The sequence below is a fragment of the Polypterus senegalus genome, chromosome 6, assembly GCF_016835505.1.
Source record: "Polypterus senegalus isolate Bchr_013 chromosome 6, ASM1683550v1, whole genome shotgun sequence".
NCBI classification, from domain to species: domain Eukaryota; kingdom Metazoa; phylum Chordata; class Cladistia; order Polypteriformes; family Polypteridae; genus Polypterus; species Polypterus senegalus.
The window spans coordinates 133,090,756-133,103,087 of record NC_053159.1 but is presented as its reverse complement, the minus strand read 5'-3'; the positions used below and the strand labels follow the sequence as shown (position 1 = coordinate 133,103,087).

Sequence of the window (12,332 nt, the reverse complement as noted above, 5' to 3'; positions counted from 1 at the left end):
ATTCAATGTTGCTGGAATAGGCTTTAGCTTTATGACCTAATATTAAATATAAAAAAATGAAAGAAGAATCATAATATGCAGCATTATGTTTTGAGACAATACCCAGAAAAAATAGCAATAAAGTGCTGTTAGATTGTAACTTTCCAGATGTATGTCAAACTTACTTGGAGACTAGTGCAAAGGCATCTGAGCAAATGGCGGGGCAAGGTACCAGCTTCAGGAGGATATGCCCATATGCAGCAGGAAAGTGTGCCTGTGTTACCTTTTCAAAAACAGAATTCAACATGTTGAGATCTCCCATCTTGGCACTTGGGTCTCCTCCTCCACTGTCAAGGATGCTTCCCCCATGGAGGACAAGTATAAGCATGTGTGTCTTGCATTTCATCTGAAACACATAATGGATAAAGAAAAAACATTGATTAACAAGAAATACACAAATGTTTTGCAAGAAGCAAGTTGTAAACTGACCTGGGAATTGCCATATCTCCACTAATGTGCCTTATACAGTACAACCAGACAAGCACTTTGGCTGCAAACTTGTTTTTTTTTCTGGCCTACCATCATAAGTGGTACATGGTTTTAGTTTCAACAAAACTTTCCCAAATAGTGAGATGATAGTCGCCTTATTCTGGCAATGAAACGTGGAAAGGTGATGTAATGTAACAGTCATCTGCAATGTCTCTGACAGCCATTAAATGATAAATGGAATATGGTGGTGAAGTTGACAATAGTTCCCTTCTGTTCCTACCATGCTTGGGCTTGAAACAAGCAAGCTTGTTTTGTACTTTTCCAACTGCTTTTAAGATACAAAATCAACAAAGACCTCTCTGTCTTGCTGACTAGCATGCCATTGTCTTTATCAGATTGTACACAATCTAATTTCTTATCCCCTGCCTGTAACATACATGAAAACTGAAGTAACTTTTAAAATATATTTGCCTTGGCCAATTGCAAAGTGTTTGCCATTGTAAATTCGTAGGGATTTCATGTACTCTAGAATATAATATATATTATTGTACTGTTCTCTTATTTAAGACATGTTGAAGTATAAAACTTTTTTACATTAATATTTATGGTATTTTATTTATACTAAAAGGAAATACAAGATTAATTAATAGGCTGTACCTTACAATTTGATCATTATGGCACAGTATTGTTTAAATGTGACTTGGCATCTCACACATATCTAACATTTTATACTTACTAATAATTTTGATATATGATCATAATCACAGTAAAACTTTATGCCTTAAGCATATAGCTTTTAATATGAGCTATCATTAGGTCATATAATAATATTTCACTTTGGCACAGTTTGAGCGCAAAGAGGCACACTCATTACTCCTTATACTTGTTTGTGTTGTCTGTACTGGCACATTTAATGCTATTTGCTGAGATGTACTCAGTCAGTTTCAGAACAGATTCTTTGAAGTTCATCACTCTTAAGAGTTTCAGAAAGAGTATGTAGAGGTCAAAGCAATCATTTGAAGAACAGGAGATACAGTCTAAAGAGAACATCAACAGTAAAGTCTACCACTAACAGCATGGGTGCCACCTCGTCATAAACATCAGCTTTTCTCTAGCATTACTCCAGGACTTCCCAACTTTAGGATGGCACGGAGCAGTTACCAATGTTCCACTCCACAGATTGCACCTGACTTATGAGAGTGCATCACCAGCATGTTTTCCCTTAATTTCTAAAGTGTTGGTATCTTTTTTGAATATTTAATAGAAATATCCAAAAAAGATCCACTTATTAGTGAATTAAGTGAACTGGTGTACTAATTTAAATGAATTCCTATCAAATCAAGAAATACAGAGACAAAGAAGCATGGAGTATTTTCACATTATGCTTATTAAGGTGAGTAGTATAACACAAGTGATGTGCAAGACAAACAGAATTACGTGACCCGTAAAAGCTGCACTTTAGCCAATGCTATTAAGAAATGTATTAAATGGAATATCCTTTTTTAATATAATGCAATTTTCTTTACTTCCAGTTTATGTCTCTCTATTATATAAAAAAAACTTAGGACGATACGAGACATGTTCAGAGAGACAAGACGTGACCTTCTCATAAAGACACTTTCACGTCACGTGAGACGTGACTTTGTGCCAAGAGATTTAACCATGCCCAGGGCCGGAAAAAGGCAAACAGTAGATGACAAAGTAGAATGTCATAAAGAATTCAAAAACATTGGCGTGATACACATGCAGAACAGGTTAGAGATAATGGAAGTAGGAAAACTCCAAAGTCTCAAAAAAATGATAATAAAGAATGCACTAATGCAAACAAACGGAAAATATTACTTGGTGAAATAATGGAACAGCGAAAAGAGATTGAATAGTGTTTGAGGATGTCTGGGGGATAAGAGAGACAAGGCAGTAAGATGAAAGGACAGCGGCTGTACAGGCTTTTAAATGTTCGAAGTTCCGCACGAGATGCAGATCATGCGGCACGGCAGTAGCAGCAATCCAGCGACTGATTGAGCAAAGAGGAGGTAAAAAAAAATGTATTTGTTTCCCATTGTGTCAACATTTAAGAGGGGTTTCGGAAGAGAGGCCGTGTCTCCTTGCGGCCCGTTCAACCCCCCTCTTCACAAAAGGGGTGGGTTGGCAAGCGAAGTGAACAGGGGTCGAAGCCACCTAGTATTACAATATGAGAAGAATTATAATACAACAATCAAACAGATATTACCAAAATAAAGTATAAAAAAAGACCAATCAAAAATACAATTAATCCAGTAAACCACAGAACAGAATAGAATTTATTAATCCTAAATACCACTAAAAACTAATTAAGATAATTAATAATGAAAAGCCCATTGTATTATACTTGCTCATGCTGATTAAAATAGTAGAAGATAAACAGAGACGTTCACAAACCCCAGCAGACATATTTAAGAATTACATTATTGAAATTTGCCACATTTTAAAGTGGCTATGCATAGTTTAACACAAAAGATATGATTTTTTTTTCCTAGTGTTAAAAAATCCATAACTTTCCCATTAAGTAACGGGGAGTGCATTAGGATTCCTCCAGTTGAACAAGATTAGCTGACATGCTAATAACGTAGTGTAGGAATCATGGTGTGACTATCACTAGATTGTTTAATTCCATCCAATATTTCTCCAAACACTGCTGTGAGAGGATTTGGATTGATTGTAAATGTGACATTACCTAATAGACAACCACATATCTTCAGCAAAACAGGTCTTAATTGAGGACAGTTCCAAAACCATTCAAATATCAATGTGTCCAAATACATGCAATGGTACTGCAGCTTCTTGTCAGTAACTTCTGTGGTTTTAAATGTGTTCCTAAGAATTACTTATGAGCACTTGGAAATCGCTTTAGTTTTTCTTTGGCCTGCTCGTCCTGATATGATATACAGTACTGTCTGATGTGCCTTGGTGTCTAGTTAGGCCATTTCTAGACCATATGTTGTGCAGGACATTATACACTTATGACTAAGAGAAAACCAATAGGTCTTTTCTGTAAACAAGACAGAACGATTTGAAGTTGTACATGTCAGATCAACAGGCCCCAGGGGTTCATGCCCTAATGTGATACGAGGGATCAAAGTTAACCCTTTTCACAAATTTCAATGGAATATGTGTACACCTTAAACATTTAAATTAAAACACACCTTTTAATATTTCAAATATATGATACTATTCTTGTTTACTTCTGTTACAGTCGAGAATATTTAGACTTTAAACATTGTGACAGCCCAGGATGTGTATATACGCCCCAAACTGACACAGCAGCACACAACACCCTTTTATTCACAGCTGAGGAAGCACTTTTTCCTCCCTTTGCAGAGCACAACACAGGACAGCGCCAAAGTATAGGAGACACAGTCCCTTCCTTCTCCCTTGGGATACTCTCCGTCCTTCACCTCCACTCCTTCTCTAGCAAGCTTCATCTTCCTCCTCCTGACTCTGGCTTCCCGACTGAAGTGAGGCAGCTCCTTTTAAGTTTTTCCTGGGAGTGTTCCAGGTGGCTTATTAGCCAGATCTGGGATCACTCCCAGGGGTAGTGTAAACCAAAGGTAGGGCTCTGCAGCTTTCCCTGGCAGCCCCCACAGGACCCAGCAGGGATGTGCCAGGCTCCAACTCCTGGAGTGCCCTATGGGAATTCATGGTGTCACATTCTAGTGTCCCGGGGAAGGTAGTGTCCCATATAGGTTCTCTCTCCTGGTCCTTCCATCTGTCTGGCATCCTGGCCAAGTAATGGCTGTTGCTGCCCACCACAACATTTAAATTGAACCTTACATTTTAATATTTCAAATATTTGGCGTAACTATGTTTGTTTATTACATACTTTTACCTAATGAAGCAAGTGATGGCAGTTATTGTGAACATCCTGAATTAAGACGGCTTATGTTAATTTGGAGTTTTTTATTTTAGATTCTTGTTGATTATGTTTTTACATTTTATTTCCTTTAAAATTAATGTTACTTATCTTTCTATTTTTGTGGGGTGCTGCTGGTTGTTGATAACACCATTCTCCATGTAGCATTGCACTTACTATCCAAGGCTGCATTCTTTTTGCGGTGTGCCATTGTCCACACGTCAATTCAGAATGTGTTAAACACTAGTTTATTTAAGACTGAAGGTTAGAATGATGCTATTTATAATTTAATGAAAAAAATAAAGGAAAGACTTTAAGACTTAACAAAAACAACATAAAAATGGTTTTGTTAAGAATTTCAGGTAATTAATCATCCCCTGGATGTTCTAAGGCAGCAGTTTCTGTTTAGTTTATTCTGATCTTTACCCTAGCTGAATAAATATAAAATACTTCAATCTAAAGAGTATAAATATCTTCTTTCTATTCTAAATTGCAGGTTTGCATCATGAAGAGCAGAGGACTGAAGTTAAATATGTTGTGAACTAGGGGTTCCAAAGCACAATAAATCCCAATAGTTACTCAAAATGCCCACTAGATGGGGGTGGGATGGGCTGGGTCATCAAACACCAGCTAGTCACAAAAATGGCAAATGTACAATTTTGAAATGAAAAGATTAATTTTCAACAAAAATTATAATGCAATTATTTTCAACAAAAATATTATACAACAGTGAAGCTCTGAAGGGCACAAAAGGCAAAGCAGTAATTGCCTAAAATAGAAAATCCTGCAGCACAGTCCAATACAAAAGTCCAGAAGGTAAAGTCAAAAACAGAGCAAGCATCTAAAATCCAGTACAATATATTAAGCAAAGGAGAAGACACTAGAACTCACCAAAACCACAAATGTGTTCAATGAACCGCAAGGGACTGTGAGTATTCCTTAGCCTTTATAGTGCTGAGGGTAGTCCCTTGACGGTGATAGGCAGATGGACCTACCTCTTAGGGGGCCACCCACAAACACATAGTACATAGAAACAGATACTTTGACTTAAAGGAACTAAATGAACAATAATGCTAATGCAAGAATGAACAAAACACATATAAAAAGGCAGCTGAACCCTAGACAGGGGGAAACCCTGGCTGAAATATAATAAAATCTGAAATGAACTGCAATTTTTAAGTAAAGAGTCCCTGTATCACACAAAAGTTTCATTTTGAATATCTTCAGTCCAATACTGCTGGGTGCCACAATTTTATAGGCGGACAGTGATGACACAGTATCACACTTGATCTGTGTCACATGACATGTTACAGACATACCAACTAAAAACACATTTATAAAACTTTGCAGTTTGTTTTCAAGGTGAAAGTTGCATTTATTACAAAATACTAAATATAAAAACTTTCAGGAAAGTTTTCCATTATGAGAGTTTTTTTCATTAAAATGCTTGCTATCCAGTTTCATTATGAATTCTTTATAGTTGAAATTGATAGCATTGTATAGCATTGAAAACCTCAAAAACCTAAAAGAAATGTTTTCTATATAAAGAAAGCTTTATTTGTGTATTATTCTGTTAGGTAACAATGGTTAGGAATGTTGTAAAATTAGATCCAGACCAATATCAATTCTTTTCCCTACTTATGAAATATTGGACCCAGCATTTTTATAACAATGGATCCATGAACAAAAAATGATAGACATTAATAACTTTATATGAAAAATGCACAGTTCCAAAAAATTACATTAAAAGATATGCTCCATACCTCACTGTCCTCGACGCCATCAATGCTGCTTTGAGCAGTACAGCGTGGCCTACTAAGTGACACTCTGTACAGACTTTCTGCGAATACAAAAACATTAAACTGGTGATGACAGTCAGAATATGATAATTTTAGTGACATTACATGCAAAAACAATTACAAAAATAGTGGCCCCAAATGTTAAGGAAAAGTTAGTTGGCGACCTTGACAACAATTATCCAGTCAGTCTATGTGATTATTCTGATCTGGGATGAATGTCAGATAGGGAAAAAGCTGGCACATTTTTGAAGAAAAAAAATAATAGGTCTGTCGTTTCATAGGGTCAAAGAATACTGCTAACAATTATACTTGTTTTTGAGGAGATTTTCTTTGATGAATTGCCTGCTCCTATCAAATGTGTTAATGTTAGCTGTACACCTTGCATAAATGGTGAAGGCTCAGAAGCATAAATATTATTTTAACATTATTTTTACTTTTTCAGTGTGTATTAAACATAGCCTATTTCTTCCTTTTTGTAGATGCATGCTGATGCACTAATTTACTTTTACTTAATTAATAAATATTATGTCTTCTTTGTATTCTGTAGTATTGCCAAAGACTTTAATAACATTAGACCCCTGCCTTGTGCAAAATGCTATTTTAGGCAGGCTCTAAGTTCCATGCAATCCATACTGGAGTATGGAATAGACTAAAAATAAAACAAACCTTCTTCATGGAATTCATCTATACAACATTAATTACATGCATTAAGTATTTTTAATAAGGGAAGGATTTTAACTTTAGGATAATGATCCCTGTATTTCTCTGTGTTGAAAGATATATCACATGAAATGAGTTTTCTAGTAACATTTCCCCAAAAATGGCTGTTTCATTAAATGAAAAACCTACCGTAATAGCACAGCACACCCACATTGACAAATTCCTTATTTTCTTTTACTTAATTGCAAAAACAAAATAAGGCATTTTTAGTCAATTCAATAAAAACTTACTATAAAAGTAAGCATTTCAGTATATAGGGCTTCATTTCAGTATAAACTGTATGAGATAAAATCTCAGTATACTATTAAATTTACACATTTCATTATAGTGTATGTGTTTCAGTACAGTGTGTATGTAACTGTTAAGATTTTTAAGACCATTTAATTTTAAATGGCATCTCATAGTGTAGGACATTTCACTGAACATTATTTCACCAATCTTAATTGAGTTATTAAGTATGACATCTTTGAAGAAGGCAGCATTATTAACATGGTCTCTGCTTGTGTGAAGTTTGCATGTACATTTGATATATGGATGTGTTTTCCTCTAGGCACTTGTGTTTTCTCATACAGTATAAGCCACAGATATTAATTTTAGATCAACTGGCAGCTGTAAATTGGTCCTTTGTGAGCCTCCTTGTCTTGGTCAAAGCATAACATCTCCCAAAATGCACAGCACACTGTTTCTCACACTAAACACTGCCCATTTAAAAGAATATGAATACATGCACACCTTAGTTTAATGATTACAGCTGCATATTCAAATGATGCCAATTACTTAAGCAGACCAAAGACCTCACTTGTTAACTAGGCTGGGCAACAGTGCATTCATATATTAGAAAGTACACAATAATAATGGTTGTGACCTAGTGTACATAGTGCTAAAGTGATTTAGCAGTCACTTGTGTAGGATGAACAGGCATACTTATTTGACCAACGCTGTAATTCAAGGAGACTTACAATACCTGAAATATAATTTTGTAAGAAACCTTTACTTCCATTTTGTTTTTCCAGTTGGAGCACAGATTGTTGAAATGACTTGCTCATGGTCACAAAGTGTCAGTAGTGAGATTTGAACCCACAACCTCAGGGTTGGAAATCCAAAATCCAAAGCCTTAACCATTACATCACACCACCTGCCTGATATAGTTGCATATACAGTGGTGTGAAAAACTATTGCCCCCTTCCTGATTTCTTATTCTTTTGCATGTTTGTCACACAAAATGTTTCTGATCATCAAACACATTTAACCATTAGTCAAATATAACACAAGTAAACACAAAATGCAGTTTTTAAATGATGTTTTTTATTATTTAGGGAGAAAAAAAAATCCAAACCTACATGGCCCTGTGTGCAAAAGTAATTGCCCCCTGAACCTAATAACTGGTTGGGCCACCCTTAGCAGCAATAACTGCAATCAAGCGTTTGCGATAACTTGCAATGAGTCTTTTACAGCTCTCTGGAGGAATTTTGGCCCACTCATCTTTGCAGAATTGTTGTAATTCAGCTTTATTTGAGGGTTTTCTAGCATGAACCGCCTTTTAAGGTCATGCCATAGCATCTCAATTGGATTCAGGTCAGGACTTTGACTAGGCCACTCCAAAGTCTTCATTTTGTTTTTCTTCAGCCATTGAGAGGTGGATTTGCTAGTGTGTTTTGGGTCATTGTCCTGTTGCAGCACCCAAGATCGCTTCAGCTTGCGTTGACGAACAGATGGCCGGACATTCTCCTTCAGGATTTTTTGGTAGACAGTAGAATTCATGGTTCCATCTAACACAGCAAGCCTTCCAGGTCCTGAAGCAGCAAAACAACCCCAGACCATCACACTACCACCACCATATTTTACTGTTGGTATGAGGTTCTTTTTCTGAAATGCTGTGTTCCTTTTACGCCAGATGTAACGGGACATTTGCCTTCCAAAAAGTTCAACTTTTGTCTCATCAGTCCACAAGGTATTTTCCCAAAAGTCTTGGCAATCATTGAGATGTTTCCTAGCAAAATTGAGACGAGGCCTGGGGGTGGCTACGGAAATTGAACTCAGGTGTGTTACACCACAGTTAGGTTATTTTTTAACAAGGGGGCAATTACTTTTTCACACAGGGCCATGTAGGTTTGGATTTTTTCTCCCTAAATAATAAAAACCATCATTTAAAAACTGCATTTTGTGTTTACTTGTGTTATATTTGACTAATGGTTAAATGTGTTTGATGATCAGAAACATTTTGTGTGACAAACATGCAAAAGAATAAGAAATCAGGAAGGGGGCAAATAGTTTTTCACACCACTGTATTATAACATGTATAGCTGTATAAATATGAAAAAAATGATTATAGCAATAATTACTGAATTATTCAATATTTGAATAGAATTGAGCTGGAGTTACTCACTAAGGTATCAGAAAAAAGTTAGGAAGTAGTTCCTGACTGGAACTATGTATTATGTAATGCATACTCACACATATTGTACACAATCAATCACTAATGGCTGGTCAACTTACAGTTACCTGTAAACTTAATAGCCTTGTTTTCAAAACATTTGTGGAAATAAGTGTATCAGGAGAATGGGCACTCTACACAATGAATGGTCTGGGAAATGAACCAAGTTGCTTGGAGATTCAATGCAGCAACAGTCACATTATAAAAACAGATGCTGTAATCAAGCTTAAATAGAACCATGTTTAAATAATGAGGACTACTGACCACAGGGATAGTATTAGACAGGTGATGAATACTGCCTGGTCTTTGCCAGACATAGTGTTTGTAGTTTTGCCCAAAGCATTCAGCTTTTGTCTCAACAGACCAGAGATTCACTTTTTCTAATACTTTCAGAGTCCTTTAAATACTATTTGTCAAACTCTAAGCAGGAGTTAGCATCTCCAGTAAAAATGCTTAATTAATGAAATGCTGCTGAGATGGTTGTCCTTCTGACAGGTTCTCCCATCTCAGCAGAACATTTCTGAAGCTATGTTAGAGTGACCATTAGGTACCTGGTCACTTCTCTGACCAAGGTTGTCTTACCAAATTTCTTCCATCTTACCAAATTTCTTCCATTTCACAATCATTGACGCCTCTGTGCTACAGGGAACACTGAAAATGTTTAGATATGGTCTAATATCCTTGCCCTGATCTGTGCTCCACCAGAATTTTATTGTTGAGGTCTACAAAGAGTTCTTTGGTCTTCATAGCTTGATTTTTCTCCTGACAAGCAGTGTAATTTGTAGATACAGGAGTGTGCCATTGTAAATGATGTACACTAACTTCAATTTGCCACAGGTGGATTTCAAAAAAGTTATAGACTAATCTCAAGGATAAATAAACATATACAAACAGGACACCCCTGACCACAGTTTGGAGTGCCACAGCAAAAGGGTCTGAATCCTTATTTAAATGAGAGATTTTAGTTTTTGATTTTTAATACATTTGCATACCTTTCTGAAAATATGTTTTCTCTTTGGCGTTAGGGAAAATTGAGTGTAGATTAATGGGTAAAAATAGCAAATTCACCCATTTAAAATTAAATCTACATCAAAATAAATTGTGCAGGAAGTGAAGGGGTTGGAATATTTTCTGAATCCAACCTTCTACTTGCTAGGAACAATTTTTATTAAACAGTTATGTGTACTTTGCTTTGTACATTGTAATTAATCTCTAACTGTATAATAAGACATGTGTCCATTTAAAAATTATCAAACTATTTCCAAGATTAGAATGAGTGCAGGACCAACCTAATTTAAAACCAGTTTTGGAATAATGAGAATACTGATGAAGAAGACAAAAACAAAACCAAGCTCAGAGATACCCCATAGATTTTTTAACTGTTTCAAATCTGACATATTATATGCCCCAAGTATTACCTTGTGATTGGTCAATGTTGCCAAAGGTTTCTATCTGTTCAACCAGGTCATTGGAGTTCCACTGGCTCATGCCAAGCAAGAGGACGTTTTTACCATCCATTACTTCCTCTGGTAAATAAAAAAACAAAACATTCATGGGTTTTCTTCAGCATTTTAAATATTATTGCAGATGTCAAAATAAATGTGAAAAAGCATTGTTTACATCTTGTAAGGCAAAATAAAGTATGACTTTCACTTTTTATTCCTCTATTTGTTAATTAAGTAATGAAGAGCCAAATAAATGAAGACAGTTCTAATTTACCTAATAAACGATCATAAATTGAGATAAAGCAAACAGAATACAAATAAACAAGGAAGTAAAACACAGCATCACATGAATTTATCAGCTTCCAAATTAATCATTCATAACACCAATGTTATTTGTAAAGAAGAAATAACTGAATCAAAAAAATGGGGAACTAAATTACTAAAATAAACAACAGTGACATTCAAACTCACATACTGTAACTTGGTTTAGCCACTATACATCACAGTACCAGCATACAGTAATTAGCATATCTGTCTTGTATTTAAGAAAAAAAAAAGAGAAGAATTGATGCGTGACTCCTCCAAGGTCAATACTGATAATTTCCTTGTACTGATATTTATTGTTTCCTACATTCTCTGCATTTTTCTTATACAGTGGGATGCAAAAGTTTGGGCAACCTTGTTAATAGTCATTATTTTCCTGTATAAATCGTTGGTTGTTACGATACAAAATGTCAGTTAAATATATCATATAGGAGACACACACAGTGATATTTGAGAAGTGAAATGAAGTTTATTGGATTTACAGAAAGTGTGCAATAATTGTTCAAACAAAATCAGGCAGGTGCATAAATTTGGGCACCGTTGTCATTTTATTGATTCCAAAACTTTTAGAACTAATTATTGGAACTCAAATTGGCTTGGTAAGCTCAGTGACCCCTGACCTACATACACAGGTGAATCCTATAATGAGAAAGAGTATTTAAGGGGGTCAGTTGTAAGTTTCCCTCCTCCTTTAATTTTCTCTGAAGAGTAGCAACATGGGGGTCACAAAAAACTCTTAAATGACCTGAAGACAAAGATTGTTCACCATCATGGTTTAGGGGAAGGATACAGAAAGCTGTCCCAGAGATTTAAGCTGTCTGTTTCCACAGTTAGGAACATATTGAGGAAATGGAAGACCACAGGCTCAGTTCAAGTTAAGGCTCGAAGTGGCAGACCAAGAAAGATTTCGGATAGACAGAAGCGACGAATGGTGAGAACAGTCAGAGTCAACCCACAGACCAGCACCAAAGACCTACAACATCATCTTGCAGCAGATGGAGTCACTGTGCATCGTTCAACCATTCGGCGCACTTTACACAAGGAGATGCTGTATGCGAGAGTGATGCAGAGGAAGCCTTTTCTCCACCCACAGTACAAACAGAGCCGCTTGCTCAAGCACATTTGGACAAGCCAGCTTCATTTTGGAATAAGGTGCTGTGGACTGATGAAAATAAAATTGAGTTATTTGGGCATAACAAGGGACGTTATGCATGGAGGAAAAAGAACACAGCATTCCTAAAAAAACACCTGCT

The 12,332-nt window shown here is 36.0% G+C and overlaps 1 protein-coding gene across 1 annotated transcript in view; it reads right to left on the bottom strand.

Annotated features, from left to right (window-relative positions):
* The window catches only part of LOC120531637 (membrane-associated phosphatidylinositol transfer protein 3-like), a 340,667-nt gene that overhangs the window by 121,745 nt on the left and 206,590 nt on the right, over window positions 1-12,332 (bottom strand). The window contains exons 3-5 of the mRNA XM_039757228.1: window positions 10,729-10,836; window positions 6,121-6,197; window positions 165-385 (exon numbers count right to left, since the gene is read on the bottom strand). Of these exons, the coding sequence (XP_039613162.1) occupies window positions 165-385; window positions 6,121-6,197; window positions 10,729-10,836 (406 nt within the window). The remainder of the gene's footprint in view (window positions 1-164; window positions 386-6,120; window positions 6,198-10,728; window positions 10,837-12,332) is intronic.